Consider the following 24,267-nt stretch of genomic DNA (forward strand, 5'->3'; position numbering starts at 1 on the left):
CCTGAGAGGTTCAACGTCTGATTTGTGAATTTTATCAAATCTCTAGGGACCATCCCAAATAAACAGATGTACTGCTGAAAGAAACTGCCTTAGTTCACTATGCTTTGCAAGAGATAACCTACAAATGTAGTCAGCAGAAAAAAACTATTGCCTCCAACATTGCTAACATCGCTTCTGGAGAAGAATATCAAGCAGAAAATATATATATATTTAGTAGCTATGTAGACTTTGCGTGGGCAGCCAGTGATGAGCCAGTTGGCCAACAGGACTCAAGTAATGATAAGCATCTCCTTTCATGGAGAAAGAACATTATTAAATCATAAAGGATATGATTTGCACAGTAAATTATGATTCTGTGTTGTGATACATGGTCTTTTGTAACTGGAAAGAATTATCAAGACTGGAGCTTGCAAAGATACTAGAGAATGCTGTTAATGGTGTTACAGAAAAAAATCCTGGAAAGAGAAACATTCTTTACATTCCTTATGGGTTTCCCTACATCTATTCCCTACTAAAACTTATCCAAATACATATTATTTTGGACTCCTTAAAATAAAGTTAGGGTGTCTGTCTTTCTCAACATGTGCTGTTAAACACCTCCAGCAGCTGCACAAATATGAAAGAGATATTTCATCAGAAAATGCAGGCCAAGGTTTTCCCTAGAGCACAGAGACCTCCACTCCAAAACACACACAAAAAAGTGCTTTTTAGCAAATTTTCATTATTTATTTGTTTTGGGGCCAGGTTGAGGCATAGAGAATAAATGAGGTAGGGGAAGTTAAGTCTGAACATTTTGTGTTGGGATGCTTCTTTACGAACTGGGGCTTGTTTATAGCTTGAAGGCTGCAGATGACAAATTTGAACAAAAAGTTGTTTAAAGAAACAAAACAAAACACAACAAAACAAATCATTAGCAATGTATTCAAAACTGTAATTTCCTAAAAACTTTCAAGGAACTACAGATTTTTTTGTATATCAGTCAACCAAAGAGATTTTTTTCTGTTTTTTAACTGATGCAAAGTATTTAATTTAATTATGCTATATCTCCCCAGAATATTTCACTGTTTTATTCCATGAACTCTTCCTTCTCCAGGACTCCTGCCAATGCTGTGAAGGCATTTGTGAGAAGTTGCCTTGAACTGTTTGTGAAATTTCAGTGGCATTGATGTTGCAACATTTTTTAATGAATGCAGGGAGAGGGGGTGAATCTGTTATCAGGGTATGGCTTTTTCAGACCCAGAAAGGTCAGGTACTTCATTCAGAAATATGTGAACTGCTGAAACCATCTCCATACTGGTAAGCTCTGGGTATTTGACCTTATAGGGACCTTCCAGGCGCTACAGGAAAGCAGGGGAGGGACTTTTTACATCTAGTGATAGGACAAGGGGCAATGGTTTTAAGCTGAAAGAAAGTAGATTCAGATTAGATATTAGGAATAAATTATTTACTGTGAGGGTGGTGAGACACTGGAAGAGGTTGCCCAGAGGAGCTGCGGACGCCCCTTCCCTGGAAGTGTTCAAGGCCAGGTTGGGTGGGGCTCTGAGCAGCCTGGTCTAGTGGGAGGTGTCCCTGCCCATGGCAGGGGGTATGAATTAGATGATCTTTGAGGTGCCTTCCAGTCCAAAGCATGATTTTGTGATTCTATGATTTTAGTGTGCACTGGTGTTGGTGGCCTTCAAGATACTTATGTTGCTGTTAAGTCTATCTACACCATGTATCATAAAGGAACTAATTACAGCTAATCCAACAGGTAGAAATTTATTATTTTAATTTGCTGAGATGCCATGACCTGGGAACCAGGACAACAAAGTCGGAAGCCAGGAACTTTGTTCTGCCAGTGTCATATTTAACGATGCTGGACAGATCACTTAATCGGCTTAGGTCTCAACTTCACCCCCTATTAAAAAAACCAAAAGGATAATCATGATTTTCTCTGCTCTGACGTCTCCAGAGAAAACGTGTTGTGTAGTAGCAAGTGTTAGAATTCCTGTTACTTTGCATCTTCCATTTGAGGCAGAAGGGCAAAACCAGCAACCCACTCTGTACTGATGCAAGATGCTTCCTGGGGCAAACAAATCGTATCTCTAAAACCAGGAACTAATCCGGTTCTGATAACCCTCTTCAGCTCTTAACCTGGGTTTTTCATCTGCTACAACTTTCCTTCAACTCTCCAGACTTCCTGGGGCTCCAGAGCAATAGCGCTCACTTCCCAGCAACGTAGAACAAGCCCTTCCAGCTTTTCTGGCAAACTGGTGAGAGCACAGGCAAGAAACAAAACTGCGAGGAGCAGAACACCGTCTTTCCCCCCCAGAAAACCCCCAAGCCCCTGCGGGCAGCCCCCGCGTCCTGCTGGGGCGGGCGGGGCGGGCTGCCCGCGGCCGGCCCTGTCCATGGTGCTGACGTCCCGCTCCCGCTGCTGGGCGGCGGGGGAAGCTCCTGGGGAGGGGGGACGGGAGGTGGCTGTGACCTCCACCGGGGATGAGCATCCCTTCCCAGCTGGAGGGAGCTGGAGGGTTACAGCTAGCTTCTAGCCGTGCTTGCGCAAACGGACCTCTAGCCTCTGTTTCTTTTTCTTTTTTCTTTTTCTCTTTCTTTCTCTTTTTCTTTTTGTTTTTCTTTTTCTTTTCATTTTTCTTTTTCTTTTTCATTCTCTTTTTCTTTTTTTCTTTTCCCTTTTCTTTTTCTTTTTCCTTTCCTTTTTCTTTTTTTTTCTTTTCCTTTTCCTTTTCCTTTTCCTTTTCCTTTTCCTTTTCCTTTTCCTTTTTTCTCTTTTCCTTTTCCTTTCTCTTTTCCCTTTTCTTTCTCTTTTCCCTTTCCTTTTTCCCTTCCTTTTTCTTTTCCTTTTCCTTTTCCTTTTCCTTTTTCTTTTTCTTTTTCTTTTTCTTTTCCTTTTCTTTTTGTTTTTCTTTTTCTTTTTCTTTTTCTTTTTCTTTTTCTTTTTCTTTTCCTTTTCCTTTTTCCTTTTCTTTTTTTTTTTTTTTTTAATAGTAGGCAGCTGTGAAGGTCCCAGCCCTGGCTGAGGGCACGGCAGGGTGAGGTTTTCTTTTTTAAAAAAAATCTGGCTTATTTAGTGACTCTTCCTCACCTCAGCTGACCTGGTAGCTGTTGCAATAGCAGATGGAAGCACGAAGCCCACACGTTTTTGATACAGGAAGCCATTAACATGTTATCTATTTAGATTTGCAGGAAGTCATGCATTTGGTGCAAAGGTGAGATTGAATTTAACTGCGTTTGAGATTAAATCAAGTGGCTCATGAACTGGGAACTTGAAAGAAAACTCAAGTGGCTCACCACCAAGTTCATAACCCGTCTTAAATTCAGTACAGCCAACAGCATAGTTATAATTTCCTGATTTATTTGCTCAAAGGAAGGACTATCCTCAATAGTTTCCTGCAGCTGCCAGTTCTCCTTTGGAGCCACTGATCCAAGTAGTAACATGAAACAACTTTACCTGTCTTAAGAAAGATAGTAGGGGATACAGCTGTGAAAGCCACATAATTTTTCCTGCATATTTATTCATTTGGCTTATCATGAAAAAAAAAAAAAAATGGAGAGAGGGGTGACTCTTATTTCTTTTTTTAATCTGTTTTGGTATTATTTTTTTAACTAGACAGAAAGCCAGAGGTATCTTACCTGCCTGCTTTCGTGATGATCATCTCTGTCCCAATGTCATGAAATCTTTTCCAGAGGTCAGCACACTGCAGCTCTACCTGGATCTCTTCCATGGATGAAGGTGGAGGAGGTTGAGGGCCTGAGCCACCAGATGTAAGGTCAGAATGGGAGCCAAATGAGCAGGACGTCCTTTCTGCCAGCACCTCTGTGTCTGACCCAGTGCTCTGCTCTGAGTCTGCAAAGCAAACATGCCAGGTAAGAGACTTCAGTTCTACCTGCTGTGAATAGTGGTAAAGGGAGGAAAGAGGAAAGCCAACAAGGGAAGTGCTAAAGAACAGTACAATGGCTTAACATATATATATATATACACACATACACATATATATTCATGGTTTGTTGTGATTTATGGCCTGATAAAGGGATTTGGGTTTTCAACATGACATCTGGCATTTTTGTAAAATTTTAGAAACAGCTGGAAAAAGGATCTTCAACATAAAATAAAAACAGTAACAAACATCACCATAATGCTAGGAATGAAGTACAAAATAGAGATTAAAAAATAGAAATTAAAATAATAATAATAATTCAACCCATCCTTTCAATCCAGGATTAGATGGGCTCACTGGAAAACTACATTCCATTTAGTTGAATATACTGCCACACTACTATTGAAGAGTTGGTTATTTTTAAATAACACTCTTTTTTTTTCTTTTCATATTCTTGTCATCAGAAATAATGAGCTTTTATTATTATTATTTTGCTATTTGGCAGCACCATTTTGGAAATGTGCTTTATTTGCTCCCATAATATATTTTTTGAAACAATGATATTTCTTGGGAAAATAACCGTGCAGCTTTTGGTGAGGTGAATGCTCCAGGCTATTGAAGTACAAAAAGGGGAGATAGTAAACATATGGAATATGTTACCAGGGAAAGCAATCGAAGCAGACTGCAGAAAAGAGCAGGTGACAACCACTTTTCTTGGTGGAAGAGAAAAAGAAGGCTTGCTCAAAAAATACGCAAACAAACAAAAAGTGAAGTTGTACTAGTTTAAAAGTCCAGGTTGGCATATTGAGCCAGGTGGCCACTTCTTCACAAAGATCTCTCATGTATGTATTAGGTAGTTCTCATATGGCAGGGCTGAGATGGAATTTTGCAAATAGCAGTGCTATTTTGCAACAGGGTGCATGCTTACGTTATGTAAAAACAACTCACGAAATATTCTGCAAAGCAATGTGTTTATGCTTTGAATCTGATTTTGAACAAATTGGCACCAGTATTAGATAGATGACTGACAGAGGAATGAAGTGATGTGAAGCACTCAGTCCACTGTCTCAAGAAGAGCTGTGTGGAATTCAAAGAAGGTACAGAAACAATATTTTAGAGTGTCTTCATTGGTCATGTAAGTACAAGCATCCCAGTGAAGGAGTAAAACAGCATAGTTATGTATTCTCTGCACTTGAAGAATGACAGGGATATGTCTGTCTGCAGGGGAAACTTAAGGAGACAAAAAGTAACAATCTGTTAAAAATGCGATGAAATCACCCCAGCTAAAATTCCTTCCATACCAAGCAAATGCCAGAAACTCTTTAATAACCCTGAGGTCATGCAGGCTGAGTCTCAGATTTACAGTGTTTCTGAGAGACAGTGTGTTGTGGAGCAGCTTCCACATCAGTGCAGAGGGCTGTAGTTAAGAAGAGGCTGGGGGTGAAGATGTCACCTGCAGAAGCACCAGCCGCACCTCCTGTCACATTTAAACACTTCTAGAAAATTCATACTGCTGCAGTATGGACATAAACTGGCTGACAGGATCTGAGAAACTTCCAGCCCCAAGTGACTTTAGGAAGTACTTATCTTCTGTGAGAACTCTAGGTGATATGTCATTGGATAGTGGACATTTTGAAGGACTTTTTCAGTAAACTCTGCCAACAGTTTAAACAATCCACCACTGCAATGCAGAAATTCTGTAGGACATTGGAAAGGTTCAGCATGTATTGTTCCAAATTCACTTTGAACATGGGATCCTTTACCTCTCCCACTGAGTCCTAAGTCGGGCTTAAGCAATAGTAGGTCCATCTCTCTAAAGAAATAACACAAAACCTACCAACAGAGGATTGTTATATGGAGACCAGTACTACACCCAGAACTGACATCCTTGACACTAGCTATTCAACATTATATGAGATAACCTGCTGAGATTCTGCGACAACATGACAGAGAATCAATCTGACAGTACAGAGGGGCTGAGACATTTTCTCCCTGCTTCAGGTGCCCAGTGATGTAGGAGCAAATTGATACTGAATCTGCTTCCTCTAGTTCCAATTATTCTGCCTCAAAGGGTCAGAGCAGGTAAGCCTGAGTGGGGGTCACTGTGCTTAGGACATTTGTTTTGCTAGTGATGGCTAATCACTTTATCCTTCAACAAAAGGCAAGACAAATCACAGCAAGACCTTTTCATACTCATGTGCTGAGCCATTAACCAAGAGTCTTGCACCTTCTCTGAGGTCCTAGGAAAATAAAGGTAAACTAGGCTGGGAGTCTGAAGAGACTGGACTTAGGAAAAAGCTTCCATTATGCAGTCCTCTTCCTGAAATGAGGTACTAAACTGCAGGTTTGAATCAAGAGACTGGTTTAGGTCACATCACCTGTGCTTGGTTCAGGCACTCAGAAACTTCCAGAGTCCCCTGAAGCAGTATGGTAAATGGCCAACAGATGGCACTTGGCTAGAAGCTCTCCCCACATCATTCCAGCATTTCCTGGGCAGTCTTTCAAACTGGGCATGTGGCTGGAGCTTTGGGGACCCCAGGGAACTGACTGGAATTGCATGTTGCAGAAAATTAATTATCAGAGGCTAAAGCCTGCTCTCACTGATTTGATGCTGATATCACTCCACTAACTTTTCCAGACTTTTGGAGGGATTTTTTGACAAGAATGGAAGTGAAAGGAGGGCAACAACCTTGGATATAATTTTCCATGCTAGCACAAATAAAAAATTGCAAAAGTAGCTCACTAATGACGGATAAGACAGTATTATTTTGTGCCCTTAAATCTGTAATTACCCCCAAATTAGTGCACAGGACAGCAAGTATCTCTTGTTCCTCCAATTTTGGAAATGGGAGAGTCACCAGAGTTGCTGCTCTTAGTTCAGTCTCAGTAGGCACTGATACGAGTTTTTTGCTTTCTTCAGTCTTTCTTGAGCTAAGTCCTCCTGAATGGTGTCATCCAGTTGGAAACACTGAGGTCATTCCAGACCCAAGGAATTCAAGGGAAGTTCAGCATAGCTGACACATGAAAGTCATCCCTAATGACATCCAGCTCTGTAAGACTCCATGACTCTTAATGAGAGTTCTTTACACGTGTTAGGATTCTGAATTAATCAAGAGAAAGGTGTCAACATCTGTAAGTGAGTAACATGCAGAGTGGTGAAGGGTGAACCAGTCTCGATATATGGTAATTAATTGTGGCTGCTGGCAGCTAGCACAGCTCAAGCCACTCTGCTGCACATAACTTGCTCACAATGAAACAAGACAGGAAGAAGATCTGAGTTTCCTTCAGGAATTTGAACTGGTAGCTCGATTTTCTTCATGTGCCAGCTTCAAAGGGGTTCAACTTCACCAAGCTCAAAGATATTACTTCTACTTTATGTTGGTCTAAGCACAGGAGAATTGAGGAATAGCTCCTAAGCTCCAACAAAATAGAACATGCCTGTGAACACCCTGAGGTACAGATTGGGATTGGCACTACATAAGCAGGTGGCAATTAAAACAATTTTATGGTTTTCTCTTCCTACTGTAGAGTACAGTCCTTGAGAAAGGATACTTCAAAACCAATCGCATCCACTGCTGGCAACTAGCAGAAGTGGAGTAGATGCAACTGAGGATTCTAAACTGACAGTATTCAACTGGATTTTCAATTAAGAGAGCCTCAGGCCAAAAATTCCTCATTGCTTTTACAGGCACCCATGAACTTGTACTTTCCAATCTCACCTTCTTTTCTCTACAAGGTCCTTACCTCACCTGTTTGCTTGAAGAAGGGCCCTACTTGCTGCAACATAGCTATTGAGGTGAACATCTCCAAAGTCCCTGCTGACTGCACAGTTAATAGCACTCTGCCTCTCTGCCTCTTTAATTTCCTCCTTCTAACAGATGTCTTATAAAACCATCTATTTCCACTCTTTTTTTTTTCCCATCTGATGTTTCCATCAATTATTTCTGCTGTTCTATGGAGTGATGTGTCGTCAGAAAAAAAACACAGCCATTTTGGTCTGGGTGGAGGAGGACTCGGTGACCTTAGGGGAATGCCAATGCTTAACTCGTCCAAACTAATACATTGTCCCCAGAAACGATACAGAGAGAAGTTTCCAAAATACTGTCCCTTGTCCAGCTTGCTGGACAAACAGACTGACCAAGTGTTTTTTTGACAATGAAAAAAGGCTGTTTCCTTTCTATTCCCCTATTGGATAGCTTCCTATCATCCCTTCTTACCACACTGACCACATACCCAGCTACTGCAACTCAACAATGTTGGACCTGGAGGAGATGAAATTTCTCAGCACTTTCAGCAACCTTTAAGCCTGCCAAAAAAAACACAGGGTCACTTGCAGAGCTTGCAGGGATACCACGTCTGTTGCTGCGATTACAGAGGAACACATTAAACTAGTTCAGATTTTTTCTTTCTTGACCCCTTTGCCATTTCTACTGTCTCCAGATTGCCCTGGAAATCCTCAACTCATAATTTCTTTTGATCCACAAATTCCCAGGCTTCTTGTTGGCAGATAGGAGGGAAAACACTATTCTCACAAGCATGGTGACTCTGAGGTCAGCATCCCCACTGAGTGTCCCAAGATGATGGAAAATAAACCCCTAACATTATGTGTTCTTGGATCAGAACCCTTTTACACAGAACAGTGGGCTGCTGCTGCTGTCTGACATCTTTCTATAACTCAGCTGCTTGGTATTCCTTATGGTACATTCCCTGCTTTTTTGTCAGTCTGGCACAAAAGGCTAACTGGCATGTGAGACATTAAAAGACATTAATTTTCCAAGCAACTTCATACATGGATCTTCAGCAGAATTTTCTCTGCATCTGGAACACAGCAGGGATACTGCTCCCCTTATTTAACCAATAAAACAAAAAGAGCTCAGTTTAGTCCTTGGCCATATCATGCAGCTCATGCACTCAATAAATGTTTCACTTCAAGGTATCAAAGAATGTAAACTACAGGAGTGAGAACACTGACAAAAACCTTATATACACAAAACACCACCTACCCAGAGGAGCCCAAAAGACTTACTCTCTTTTTTCTTTCTTTCCCTTCTTTTTCTTTTTCTTTTTCTTTTTCTTTCTCTTTTTCTTTTTCTTTTTCTTTTTCTTTTTCATTTTCGTTTTCTTTTTCTTTTTCTTTTTCCTTTTCTTTTTCTTTTTCTTTTTCTTTTTCTTTTTCTTTTTCTTTTTCTTTTTCTTTTTCTTTTTCTTTTTTTTAAATTATTTGCATACTTGTAAATGTCTAATGTAGATCCTGTCAGATTCCATTAGCATACAGATTTCTCTTGGGTGGAATGTGGCAGCTGTTACAAGCTGCTAGGGTTGGTTTGGGGTTTTTTAACTGTTTATTTTTGTTTGGAAGGTTAGTGAACATTTAGTGCAACAGGTGGTCCTTCCCTCTGCCCTGCAGTCAATTTGCTGGCAATCAGGATCTGCAGACCACAAAGAAGATAAAAAATTCTAGACATGCATGAGCAGACATGATTTGGGAACTCAGCTGAAATTAAGAGTGGACCCCTTGCTTTGGCAGCCGGTTGCAGGCAGATCTCATGGTTCTGTTTAGACTTCTAATTTTCAAACAGGTCACTGCCACCCCACAAAATCAGAAGCATAAGAGCCCGGCGTACAGCAGTGTGACATTACTGTAATCTGGATACAAAATATCACAATCCTATGAAATGGAAAGAATATAAACTCAAGAATATAAACTAAATCCAAACAGTTTGGAAGAGTGGAAGTTTATCTGGTCATGGTGTGGTGGCTGCTGGCGCAGCTACTTCAGATATACAACTGTTTTCCCCTGATAACTAATAGTTGGGCAGAAGCTAAAACAAAGACCTCAGTAATTTCAAAATTCCACAAGAAGTCCAGCTGTGGCAGCAGGAGCAGCAGAGGTGAGGCAGGCTGGAGTTCAACAGAGCCATTCAGATTAGCATGGTTGCATTTATGCAGCTGATCCAGCAATTATCTTGCTGTAGGCAAAGGTTTCCAAACACTTCCCAGGCGATTGTAACCATATGCACATGCTGCACACAACAAATAACATAAAGATCATTCAGCAGGTGTTCTTACACGTTGTCTTATCCTCCTGAACTGTTTTACGTTCGTTCACATACCCTATTACATTCATTGTGCTTTCTTCCAGCATTAGGCCTGTTGTCAACTACATACAGCTAGAATTTGTAACCTGTTTATTACTGATAATAGAGTCATAGAATGGTTTGGGTAGGAAGGGACCATTTAAAGATCATCTAGTCTGTCCCTCAACAACATTTATTAGTATTACATTACTGACTACAAGTTGCAACCAATATCAGGATTTACTAATCTGAAGACAGTACAGGTTTGACCAAATCAAGAACTTCATTTATACTCATGCTGCATTGCAATCTCAGACAGCTAAAAGAAACATGCAAGAATTAATTTCCAGCCTAAGACCCTTTTATGAAACCACAGCAGGACAAAATGGCATTGATAACAAGACAACTCAGAAGGACAAATCAAAGAAGACTTTGTATAGATGAGAAAATGTGGCATAAACAAATAAAGAGATGTGATACAGTCACAAGTGAAATCAATGAGAAACAAGCTGATCCTGAAGTCAAGTATTCCTCTGGCAATTTAACCCCAAGGGCTTCTTCAGTCTCCTGAATTATAGTTTTATACGGTGTTTTCATAAGATTACTTGAGTCAGCAAAACTTGTAAAATACACTCAAACCGATGGCTGCCCTTACCAAAACAAAGACGTGGAATTACTACACATCTATATCCCCATGGCAAGCACATCTAGTAGGAGAATGCAAAAGCAAACACAAAAGCAGAAGAACACGGTGGCTTTGGCTCTAAGTGCAAGTCTTGCATCAACTTGGGTGTGCACTGCCAAGAAACTAACTGCCTCTGCCTCAGCTTATTCCATGTAAGACTCAACAAAGGGATGCAAGACCCAGCACAGAAAAAAAATCACCCTGATTCCCTGGTATGCTCCAGCTGCTCTGCTCCACTCCAGCAATGCAAAACAGCTGTAAACCTGGTTTAACCAACAAGTTAAATTTGGTTTATGGGTTCTCAATATTGGCAAAGAAGTACAAAGCAGCTGGAGTTTACTAGTATACTTAGCCCTGGGGATTTGCCCTCAAAAGTTAACTCTTGCCCCAGCCAAAATAAATAATGTAAGCCACAGTTAACCTTTCAAGTGATTTTTTCATCTCACAAACTATTGAATTTTTTATGAACGCTGAGAAAAAGAAAACTTACACATTTTGCCAACATAACAGTCTAGAACCAGACATTCAAGAGACTACCTCCAGTTTTGAGCTGCCTCAGCTAAAAATGGAGGTGCTGGCTGTTGGGCTCTTAAGTCATCCTTGCCAAATACAAATTCTCATTACAGAAGTGTAAGCTAGGTGACCAAAAGTGTTCTGAGCAGTGTCACATAATAAGGTTTCCTTGCAGACTTCATTCCCAACCCCATCCTATTCTCTCAGGAAAAGTGCCTGCAACTCATCAATCTATGCTTTAGATTATCCTTCACAACTAAAAATATCCCATCAAACAGATGTCAACCGAAAACCTGTTCTATAAACTATTCCATCTCTGGATGGAGATAACGTGTTTGCTTGAAAGTATTTTATAAGCATAACCTTTCCCATCAAAGGCTTCTGGCAATCATATTTCAGAAGAATAAACCCCAATGAAGTAGCAAAACTTGGGACTCAGTGTTTGATGTTGTACTACTATCACCTTGAAAGCAAAAAAAATAGGTTGGGTTTTCAGTATCCCAGATTACCTAGGAGGAAAATCCAATTTGAAATTTCAGTATAGAAGAAACCAAGAGATTCCTAAAATCCCCTGAGGAGATTCTCTGTAGCTGCCAGTCAGCATTGCCTGAGGACAAGGAATCACCTGGACAGCCTCACAAAAAGACTGCTCCTTAGCAAATATTCAGAAAGTCCATAATTTAAATTGTAAAGAGCTTAAAAAGAGCATGCAGAAAACTAAGATTCACCTAAATCAGGAGACAAAATAAAAGGGCATAATATTCAAGAAAATGCAGAAGAACACAGAGAATGGCAACTTTTAAAAACATGAGACATACTAGGGAAAAAATGGAATGTTATTAAAAGAAGAGGGAGGTGAAATTGATGACAACTTTAATCTGGTCAAGACCCTGAACTATATGGACTACAAAGAATTTGCCTGGCCAATGTCCAAGATTTTGTGTAAAATTAAAGAGTAGAAATGCACTTGAAAGTTAGGGAAAGCTAAAAAAAAATAAAAGACCAAGCATTAGATACATTGTATGCTGTAGCCCATAAACATAGAGTCATTATTCTTATAAATAAAACCATACAACAAATATTTAGAGACCAGCCTAAACCAAAATGTTGGCTCTAAGTAACCGCAAATTGTGCAGGAGTTTGAAACTAGATCCCAGCTCTGTGGCAGGCCCTTCCCTGATGGGAGCGGGCATACTCTGGGGCAGTCTGTTTCTGGATTCTGTGGCTTGGACTGCTCTCTGCCAGCCAGGGAAAAAAAAAAAAAAATCATTTGTAAAAAAGGAAAACATGACACAAGACTAATGCTGCAGAGGCAGCTATTCCCTCTGAGACCAATGTGAAACTGCTGAGAAATTTAAACTGGACTGTGAAGTCCAGCAAATATTGCAGACTTTTTTGTAAATATGAACACAGCTCAAACAAACGAAGATTAACACTTTAAATGTTTGCAAGCTGATATTTGGTGGCCTACAAACCACAGGGAAAGAGACATTACATGTGTTTCCCTATACCATGGTGGTTATCATGACAGCAGTATCAGAGAGCCAGCTGGCATCTTAATAACAAGGAATGTCCAACCCTTTCCTGAGTCCTACTGAGCTCTTGGCACTGTCACATGGTGATGAGTTCCACCATGTAACTGTGCACATAAGAAGAGAAAGAGTCCTTTTTCACTTTAAACTGCATTACTTTGTTAGTGTGAGTGTTCATTTGCTGCAGTGTTATACTTATGAGACAAACACCACTCTATGCATTACTTATACTTCCTTTACAAATGAAACCATTTCAAGAGGAAATCATTAAGAAGTTTCCATGGGAATGGTTTTGAAAGAAAAATGCAGCTCTGTTAAGTTGAAGTTCTGTTCACAATCCACAATTTTCTTTTGGGAAAACAGTAAACCCAAACATCAGTTCAACAATACTAACGTTTGGGTTTGTAATAGTTCAACAAATCATTAAACTACATTTTTTTCATCCACATGCTACATTAGCCAAACTGTCCTTCAGACCCCTCCACACCCCTTCTGAACCAGACTTTAGAAGACTATCTGTCCTTTCACAATTTCGACTGACCTCTATCTAAACTTCTTGACTGTAAGCCAAATCCTTTCAGATTTGATTTATAACAAAGCTTCTCCTTGACTCTGAACATTTTAATTGCTGACTCTCTGAATCTGTTCTATTTTTATTACATACATGCATATGTACACACACGCAAAGAAACATAAGTATATGCATGGGACTGAATTCTTAAAAGTGTATTTGGCTTTTAAATTGGTGATCTGCCACTGCCTCACAGAGCAGAAATCATAGTATTTTTAATGGCATTTCTGCCTGGAATTTTCTTGCAACCTGACTTTCTGTTCGTTGTTTTGATCACCTCTGAAGAGTGACCAGATGTTTTTACTAAACAATGAGCCTGGGGCATTTTTCACAAGTGATAAACGTATTCCTCCTTGTATTTGCTTCACATACAACTGACTTGCATCTCAATCAGCTGATTTTCCTGCCTCTAACTATGTAGCCATGCAGGTAGGATTGAGGAAGAAGGTTCTCCAGAAGCCCCTGAGCATGATGCTGATTTTTTTTTACTTCTAATGTTCAAATACTGATCCAGGAACATCAAATTTACTTTTTAAAAGTGATATAGCAGGGGATGGAGTGAGTATGAGTCCATGGGGAATGGAAGCATGAGAGACTGAACAGCTTACAGCATTGTATTATGAAAGTATGATGCATGGACTCCTTGGAAAGGAGCTTCTGTCCAACCTGTGCTATGAAAGGCAACCATATCATATAAACCAATTTAATCTGAAATATCAGACACATATACAAACCCATAAATGGAATCTCCCATTCAGCTACAATGGAGAACCTATCTCGTATCAGTTTGAAACAATTATCTTAAAAACTTACACACGACCGGGCAACTTGCAAAATGAACAGTGACTAGGATGAGAGTAGTCACAGAAAGTGTTAAAGCTTTCAAAGTTTTCAAGGTTGCAAAAGCTGATGCTTCACTCCGCATCCAGGGAGTGATAGCAGGCACTGATGTTTCAGAACAGTTTAATAATTCAACCACTGCCCAGAAGAGCTGAAAGATTGATGTAGGCAGCACACCAACAGCAGCTGTAGTTGACAGAAGACAGGGAAGAAGATGCTGAAAGGGGCCAAGGGGTAAGAAAGGACAGATGAGTGGGCTCCCATGCTATGTAATTGGGCGAGACAAAATAGCCCCATGCAAGTCTGGGCAGCACATACAAAGACAATACTTCAGTGAGAGCCAGGCTGTAGCTGCACTTAGCAACCAGAGCAGGAGGAAACCCTAGAGACTTCCATTTCATGTACAGCAGAGGAAGATGCTGAATTCCATTCCTCCTCAGTCCAGCAGTCAGGCAGGATAAGGAAGAGTTGGGGGACAGAGGAGCGAAGCTTCATGATGATGCTCAGAGATACAAACTTTTCCTCTGCAGAGCAACAATGCAATGAGGAATTAAGTCTTGGATGAGAGAGACTGTAGGCCCTCCCCAGCTTCGTGGCAGCAATTAAATTAAATTAATCCTACTGAAAAGTCAGAGAGTCTGGACACCACCTCTTGAACACCAAGGATTTCAGCTTGCAGATCTGCTCCTGTGGGGCTGCATGACTTGTTCATGCAGACATCGCCAGCGACTGAATTATCAAAAAGAATATTCTAAAATCCCACATCTTCCATGTACATCCACAGAGAAACAGCAGCATAAAACTGGTGGCTTAGCCTGAAGATCAGTCTCAATTCATGTATTTTTTCCTTTTCCCTTAACATTCCTGCTCCTTGGATGTGTACTGGTGGCTTGGCTTTTTCTCTTTTTTTTTACTGTCTTCAGCACAAGCTCCCAAAGTCACATCCCAACACGCTCTGCCAACCGCAGCCCCACACGTCAAAATCCCTACATGCAGTCGCCCATACTGGTTCCAGGAAGCTCACACTGCTGGATTTCACTGACTTCCACTGAGCCACCCTGATTTATGCCTGCTGAAGCTATGGTCCTGAGTGTAGTAACACCTACGCTGCACAGTTGTCCCACATGTGTATATTCTATTATCCAAACAACAGATGCACTAGCATGCATGTACACACATATTGCAACATCTGGCAATCACAAGCTGACTGTAATAACTCCATGAACTTCATTCATCTTTAAAAAACTCACAAACACTTCATCTGTACATCCACTGAAGAGGTGCATAACCTTTTCCACTTCACTGAAAGAAGCATGCTCTTAACCCGGCCTTCACAGTCACACACATATAGAAATACAACCAAGCACTTGCACTTACTCTTAAAGCATACATTTAGTCCCTTCTGAATAGCAGGGCATGAATGGCTCTTGTCTTAGACACTTAACAGATGTTGCACATAATGTACATACAGATACACACCTCTTTATTTCTCAGTCATACCTGTACATGTGCCTATATGCCCTAACCTGCTATGAGGCTCAGTCTTCCACTTCTCAGCTACAAATCATGCCAGAATAAAACTGATAAAAGGAAATGAAGAATCACCTCCAAATATCCAGATACATTAACACAAAAACATCCTAGTGCTTAACACTAAAATTAACACTTGCATGATTCAGCAGTTCTGGATGTTAGAAATTTCCAGTCTGATTTCCTTTGTTTCTCTCATCCACATCTAATCTAAAAGATATGTTCACAGAGAATGTGGGCAAAAGGTATTTTATGAAAAATACTTTATCTCAGAGTCCTTGTGCCTGCCTGGTTCTCAGTTCAGTGCACTGGAAACAATGGGATGCCCCATGGTGACGTTCTCAGGAAACTATACCTTACAGCAGAAATGCTGTAAAATACACAGAATGGAAGCAGTGAAGCTGCAAAGGTCTCAGGTTTGCCTGATTCTCCTGCCAGCAATGTCAATGCATCAGTGGTGACCTCAGAATCCTGTTGGCTTCTGTGACCTCAGATAGCATCCTTTATAGATGTCAAAAACAGGGCTAGTAATTTTCTGTGTGTATGACTACCCACACATTTTCAACCATGCAGAACTAAACTATTTCATAACCCGTTCTTTTAAAACCTTTAAAAGCATGTACTACACTTGGAAAATTACATGCATATTTTGAGTATATTGAGGGGTTTTTTCCATCCAGCTTCTCTAAAAATGCTGGGGTTTTTGACAGCAGGGTGAGTGGCTTGCTGTATCTTACTGCAGAAGAGAAGAAGAAATTCGATACATTCTACTGAATTACGTTAGGACTTATGGTTAGAAAATTATAAAAATTTTCATGTGGAAAGGAAATCTGCAAAATTCTCAAAATTTTGAATCTCAATTACAGGTATCCCATATATTTTTGAAGTAGAACACAACAAGTATTTACATCACCATTAACTTCTACTTTAGCCTTCAAGATATGAGTTTAAAATAATCACATTTCCAGATCTCAAGTGTGCAAGAATCCCTAACAGATAAATGAATATACTTTATTCTATCAGCAACTTCTCAGGGTTCTGGGCATCTCGGGATATCAGCTCTGAATGATGTGATTTGTTCCTCGTAGCTCACTGTGTTGTTAACTATGAAGTTGAAGGGTGTATGTAGTGACAATATCATTAAACATTTAATTAATAAACCAATATACAGATAAAGCATTGATGAGCCCCCCAAAAAGCCTTTTTCAAACTCACTCTGCTGTCCAGCATTAGAGCTTGCACTTCAAGGTTTCCATCACAAACAACAGTGGCACAGAGAAAACTGATACTGTGCTACTGCAGAAGATACTCAGAATGGAAGGTCAAAATCATTCGCACTACAGCCTAGACCTGGAAAGACACCCACAGACAGCAGCATACTAAGAATCCAGGTATCTACCAGTCCTACCAGTGTTTGTTACCATTCAGCATATTCCACATGAAAGGTTTTGATGAAAAAGCATGGGGCTTTCTGATATACGGATGATCACTCATATCCTTTCCAGATGCAGCTGTAGATTTATCTTACTGGTCAGCTCAAGAACATCAGAGGGGCAAAGCATAGTTTTAACTGTCCCAGGGGTTTCATTATGAGTGGGGTATAAGTGCACAAGCAGCCAATTTGCACATCCTTTATTTGGCCTCTAAACATATTGTTTCATCTGTGGCTCACAAGCTCCTTTCAGCAATTCCCATCCTTCAGCACGTGGTGCTCAGAGAGAAGCATTAAACTGGAAAAAGATCCACCAGTTCTCTTGGCTGGGGGGTGGGGGCGATGGGGAAGAGAAGGATAATACATTTCAAAACAATGTACTTTTCTCCCTATCTCTTCACCTTCCTTTCCAACCATACTTCTGTCACCTTCTTCTTGTGTGGTAAAAAATGTGATGTGAAAAGCAGCCCGAGCTTGCCCTAATGCTGCTGAGCTTGACCATGTGGCTACAGAAGGAGGCAGCAATTTCCTCTCCTACTACAGCTGTGAAAGCCCACAGTGATGCTTCAAAGGGAAACTGTGACCCACCCCTTCCAGCCTGGAGCCCAGCAGGGTCTGAGAAGCAGCTGGGCTGCTCTTCAGTGAGATGCCGTATGGAAGGCGGGAAAGAGAGGGAGGGAAGGGAAAAAAAACAAAACAGGATACAACAGAAGTTAAACAAATGGAGGGAGCAAGAGAGGAGAAGGAAGAGGCTGGGGATTAGGACATCTTCTTGGAATTGGCTTCTTAAAATCAAATGCTGTAAAGAGAGGACAGTCTAGGAGCATTCCAGCTTTCACCTTACACCTTGTCACAAAACACCCTGGAATGACAAGGAAGGACCGTGAGCTAAGTAATGTCCTCTGTGCTATATAAGTCTTTCCCTCCCTTTCGACAGCTCTTGTCAGACAGTCTTGCTTTCTACGGCTTTCCACTGCTGGCTGCAGGTCTGATTTGCTCAAGCAGAGATGATTCCCTCCTGTGTGCACCAGGTCAGTAAGGACCTCTAAACCCATCTCAGCAGCTTGCTTGCCCGCCTCCATTTCACGTTCAGAGCAAAATATGAACATAATACAGAAATATGGGCCTGCTTCAATAGGATACCTTTTGTTGCACGAGTCACCCAGGATCCTGGCTGGAGAGTCTGTTCTTTCCTTAAATCTTACAGGATTTAGGTGTAAAGAAACCAGTACTAAAAAGCCTTTCAACCATCTGCAGACTCCTTCTTCTCCCACCTCTGAGCAGACAGCATGTCTCACAACACTCCTCACTAACAACATGGTACAGCTGCAGGAGAGGTCCAGTAAGGCATAGAGGAAAAAAATAAAAGGAAATAAAAAATAATTTTAAAAAGCAGCTGGCTGAAATTAAATGGCTGTTTCCATGTCTTTTGAAAATGCCAGTTTTGCAGCCACAGGTACCTTTTTACTGCTAAAACAAGTCAGGATATTTACAGAAATGCACTTTGGTAGCCTCACTGGAAAACAGGAGCAATTAGTTTCTCCCAGAAGGCAGCAAAGTAAATCCAACAATATATCAAATACAGCCCCTACCTCTCTCTTGCTTTATCTGCAGCTGGGGCAAACCCCTCACAGCTCTTTATATCGAGTATTTTAGAAAAAGACAGCTAACTTATTTATATGTATCTTACTGTTTAAAATGTGCCTTTTTTTGCAGGGAAGACACAGCTGGAGAATAACAGATTCCACTGTTGACTGAGTGGGAGGAACGGAGAAGGTCACGTCCATGAGACATGCTTTGTGTAATAACTCTGGTGTTTCTAAATCCAGCGAGGTATCTCCACGTGGACTTACAGGCCATGGATACTTTTGGGTTACTTAGATAGTAACCATGATGCTGGTTTTGTTTTTCTCCTTGAGTAAAGGATGCCTCACACTGATTTGCAATCAAAAAAAATCAGTAAGAACTTCCAATGCAGAGAAGGCCTTGGAGCACAAAGCTAGGGCCCTGTGCAGGATGTTGCTAGGGAAAACTATAGTGTCCCACCCATGTCCATCCCACCCACCAACCACTCCATCCCACCCATCTCCACTGCACTCATCCACCCTCACACCCCCAAAACCTGTTCTGCTCAGGTCCCTTGTGTTTCAAGCAACGAGTGGCCATGCAGCACTCCCTGGAGACAGGTGGTAGAGTGCTCCCCCAGCTCCATGGCACAAACAGGAGGAACCCACTGTCCCCTTGTTGGAACCTGAGCCACAGCCATCTCCCCTCCTTTGGAAAAAGGCTGTGACAAAGTGTATTCCCTCACCCTAGGAAAAAACATGGTTCTCTCCTGCACGTATCATGGGGCATGTGCATCAGCACACTCCTCTTGCAACAAACAGGTTGAGCCTCACCTCTGAATATGGCTTTCTGCTTTTCCCTTGCTGCCCTGCACCTAATCCATTACACAGCAACAAGTGTTGTCAGCTACACATTGAGAATGTATACCAGAGAGTACTACAAGGCAGCTGCTCCTGCCATTCAGCAAAGGAACTGTTCAGTTGGTTTGCAAGGCTCCCCCTCCTTTATAAAACTCATGCAACTCAAATTTCATAGCCTTTCTCAACAGACTTCAGCAAGTCCACACAAAGCTTTGTTTAGAGGTCCACCACAAGCCTTCTCCTCAGCAACAGCACACCTCCTCCCTGACACCCAGTAAGTGTCCCAATGCTACCCATGAGGTACCAAGGGAGACAAATATGTTAATAATTCACCCTGAGAATTCACCCTCCAAAGCTTTTCCCTGACATAGTTTATCTAGTCTACCTCACAAAATATTAATCATTTACCAGGCCAGAGATACTAATGCTGTAAAATGGCTGGTGCAAAGAGCTTTTTGTAAACTTCACATCTGCTCTGGAGCAATTTTGGCCCTGGTAGGAGTGCTTATATGAGGGTCTACCCAGTCTCACCCACTCACTATGCTAAACCCCCAAGAAGCACACAGAAAGAGAGTATCTCTGCTGCAGAGGACAAGACTGAGCAGCAAGTTTGTGGAGTAGAAGGAGGAACTGAGCCTCTCACATTCATCTTAAAGAGGGACCACTGTGTATCCATGAAGTTGGGATTAACTACTACACACCCTGAGCTGGGCTTGATCCAGATTCTGATCTGGTGCTGAAAGAATCTGTAAACTATTATCTATGTCTAACAGACCTGTTGCTGCTAACGCTGCATCTTCAAATCAGAGACTAGCTTTCTGGAAAGAAATTGATCAAACCAAAGCTGAGATCTTAAGAGCCTACTCAACTGGTCTTCCATTCTCTCTGCCCAACAGACAGCATCATCACATCCAAATGCTCTGTTTGTCACCCCCTTAGCCTAAAATGAAAACTTGCACCCTTGCAAATAAAACAACTAGCACAACATTCTTGGGTTTATGACACACAAACATTGTCATAATTAGTGTAGGAACATTATACTTTTTCTTTTCATCTAAACATACATTTATATCAAACTCAGGAGGATGGAAAGAGTAGGAGGGCGTAAGCCAAAATCCTTATACTTACACTTAATTTTGTCTAACATTTAGGGTAAAACATACAAGTGAGCAAGCAATAGGTAAGAAGTAAATTTTTACTCTTTACATGAACAGGTCAAGGCTACATTTTGCAATGACCAAAGCATTAATCTACTAGTCAAAATGTGTGGCCATCAGATTTTTAGTTTCTAGCCCTGGTCTAGATTTAATATGAAAATGAGCAAACATAATAAAGTCATATTAAGACTGCCAACCAAGAGTTAAGTGAAGCCTCAAGATGTGAAAAAAACCTCTCAGGTCTATATCTGAGCTAAATAATCAATTGCTTTTTATGTAATAGTGATTAAAGTGTGAAGAAAAACCATGTGTTGTTCAGCCTGCAGAGGGTGATACACGGTACTAATAGCTATCAGACAAAAAGATAATTAAACAAAAGGAAATATCTTCTCTGAAATGCTCATTCTGGAAGACTGCAAGAAAAAGAATGAAACTGAACTTTGCTAGGACAGACACCTCACTTTATTTCTGGCTCTGCCAGGTGTCCTCCCTGTCTGTGAGATATGTGATGAGCCATTGCCAAAGATTACCTATACCTAGAGGTGTGAGACCCAGGCTCATGAGGAGAGCTGGAGCTTCCTCTGGATTTCCTGAATAACAAATTTCTCTACAAGGCTCTGAGCAGTCCTTTCTCTTTTACTTAATATCTTAAAACCATGTACAGCCTGTAGCTTCTCTCTGTGTTGTGAAGCTGATGCAGCATGAACAAAACCTTTGCCTTTTTTATGATAAATCCCTAAGATTTCACAGCACCAGTATTGCTAAGATTTGTCAGTACCAGCATCTTGTCTCCCACAAAATGTTTTTTCTTGGATCTAACATAGTCTTGCCACAGTTATATTTGTGCAAAATACCATTGTGAGGATAAACTTCTCATGTTGTCACCTGACCCCTCTGCTTTATCACATCCCTCCACTCTCTCCCCTTTTTCCTAATCCATGCAAAACTGAAAAATCTCCTTTCAAGGAGCTGGTCAGCCACTTCTGTCCTTCCCCCATACCAGCAGAAGACACTGAAAGGCTCTCAGTGCTAGCAGTTATTTCCAGCACCTCTGGTGACTTCTCCTATGGCACCTTTCACACATGGGAGGAAACAGTTACATATCCAGGTCATTCTTCTCCCTCCAAACATTCCTTCAGACTACCCCCCACCAGATCCATTTGAAAGCCCTAGGAACAGTTACAGCCAGGCTCACCACCATCACCCACTTAACTGATCAATGTCATCTCATTAACCATTGGAATAATCTCCCTGGGGAAGTGGTGGATTCTCCAACATCGGACACTTGGTATTCAGCTGGACAGGATGCTGAGCCATCTCATCTAAACCGTACTTTTGCCAAGAAAGGTTGAACCAGATGATCCTTGAGGTCCCTTCCAACCTGGTATTCCGTGATTCATGGGGAAAATGCTCTGGCATAACAATGGCCCTGTAATTACACTCCTTCAGGCTAGTTTAAGCATAATTTCCATAAACACACATGCACACCAGTAACTGTGAATGAAGGAGATCAGCTGCAAAAAATAAATCACTTTGTCCTATTAAATAAGTACAGTGGTATTAGGGCCACTGCCTTTTTTTTTGCCTGTAATGCTTAATTTCCTGTGACATTTCACTAATGCATGAAAACCAATATTATCTTGCAGGAGGTATTGTCTTTAAAAGACAAGAATAACTGCCTAGTTGCTTCAGCTAAATCAGAAGATACTCCACAGTCTTCAGCATCGCTTTGTGGTTCCCCCACTCTTGTCGTACACAGGATTGGGAAGAGAAGTTTGGGAACTGGCAGGGAACTAAGCAGGAACTCCAAACATTAAAACCTACATGCAGTGAATATTGTTTCTGTCCCATTTCCACACACTGACCCACTGAATGAGGCCTGCAGATGACCTGTGAAAGGACTGTGTGCTACTATTTCACCCTCACAGTGAGACTGGCACAGCACTCAGCTTCAGAGGAACCAGAGTATGTGTACCTCCAGCTATAAAATGTTTGTTTAACTGCTATATTGAGCTGCTGGAGTGAAGCAAAGCAGCCTTAAGGCTGCTTAGCACCTGACCCACTATTTTTTCTGATTTTATTATATCATTTTTACAGTATCATTGCTATTTCACACTTTATTTTTTCACAAGCCTTAGACTGTCTATGCACTCCTGGTGATTTACTGCATGTGATTTCCTCCCATTTATTTATGCACTCAAATACTCCACAGCTTTTTATTTCAAAGGTTTGCAAAGCACTCAAAAGAATTTGCCAGAAACTTACAGCTCTTGAGCAAAAAGAAAATTACAGTTCATACAAATCAATCATACAGCCCAGCACAGTCTGCCTAACAATAAACAGAGCATTCAAACTTTGTAAGGCAGCATGGTTGCCTTGATAATCCAAACCACCATAAAATAAAAACCTCTCTGGTAGCACAGACATGTTTTAATGCAAATGCCAATAAACATTTTAGTTTCTGCACATAATTTAAAGCAATTTTATGCAGAATTTGTAATAAAAAACTATTATATTCCAGGTTCTTCAATGACCTTGAGCAATTTCTCACTTCTTTCAGACCAAGATTGGTTTGAGGGGGCTTACACAAGGGTTACACATGCCCAAAAGCAAAGACACAGACATCTACTTACATACAATGCCTTCAAACCCCTGCCAGGACTATTTTGCTGTGCCTGTGCTTGCATGTCATAGAAGCATCCCAGGGAAGTCCAAGCTGAATCACACCTACCAGAATTGCTCAGATCTGAGCCATTTCCTCACAGGGGCTATGATTAATTCACAGTTGCTACCTCAAAGTAGCAGTGAAACCATTTACATTCACCATCGGCCAGACTGCCTTCCCGTATAAACATGAAACCCTCACACACAAGGCTGAGTCAGGCTCACTGATGGTGTCTGAGGGCCTGTACAAACCACCTCAAATTAGTGCTACAGCACCACTATCAGCTTTAGAGAGATCATAGAATGGTTTGCGTAAGAAAGGACCTTAAAGATCATCTAGATCCAGCCCCCCTGCATTGGCAGGGACGCCTCCCACTAGACCAGGTGGCCCGGAGATCCACCACAGTTTAGCCTTGCTAATACTAGCACCAGTTCAGTAACTTTCACACCCACACGTTTCGCTGAGGAAAGGACATTCCACCCTGCACATGGTTCTCCTGGGTGTGGAAGGAAGAACCCAGACTCCAAGGGAGAAGATACAGAAAGCCTCTGTGCACAGGAGAAGCCTGGGCAGCAGACCCTTTCTCCCAGCTGTATCTCCCTTCACACTCTTCCCCATTTCCTTGCCATAGGTGAGTGGCAGGGGCTGATGGTCTCCAAGGCTGCATGCTACCTTAGTGCTTAGCAAAGACAAGAGTCACATTAGGCAATTCCCTTGCTCTGCTCCTAAAGCCAGAGCATCCAGCAGGGGCCATTTCAGGAGAAACACAGGTAAACTTTATGTCCAATTCAGTTTCTATCATAGGAAAGGTAACATTCAGAGCTCCTAAGCTGAACAGTCCCAGCTGTAAGTTTTAATACCATAAAAACCTCTTCCTTAGAGGATGGAGCTCTCTGCTCTCAGTAGTTTTAAACAGAGCAAGAAAAGAACAATAGGGTCAGTAAGAGCAAGAAGAATACAA

At 41.2% G+C, this 24,267-nt stretch overlaps 1 protein-coding gene across 3 annotated transcripts in view; it reads right to left on the reverse strand.

Moving 5' to 3' along the window:
- Window positions 1-24,267, reverse strand: part of TBX15 (T-box transcription factor 15) — a 100,364-nt gene that overhangs the window by 39,372 nt on the left and 36,725 nt on the right. For all 3 annotated transcript variants that reach the window (XM_051608437.1, XM_051608436.1, XM_051608438.1), the window contains exon 2: window positions 3,634-3,847. In XM_051608437.1, the coding sequence (XP_051464397.1) occupies window positions 3,634-3,847 (214 nt within the window). The remainder of the gene's footprint in view (window positions 1-3,633; window positions 3,848-24,267) is intronic.

This window comes from Apus apus, chromosome 1 (genome assembly GCF_020740795.1).
Source record: "Apus apus isolate bApuApu2 chromosome 1, bApuApu2.pri.cur, whole genome shotgun sequence".
NCBI lineage: Eukaryota > Metazoa > Chordata > Aves > Apodiformes > Apodidae > Apus > Apus apus.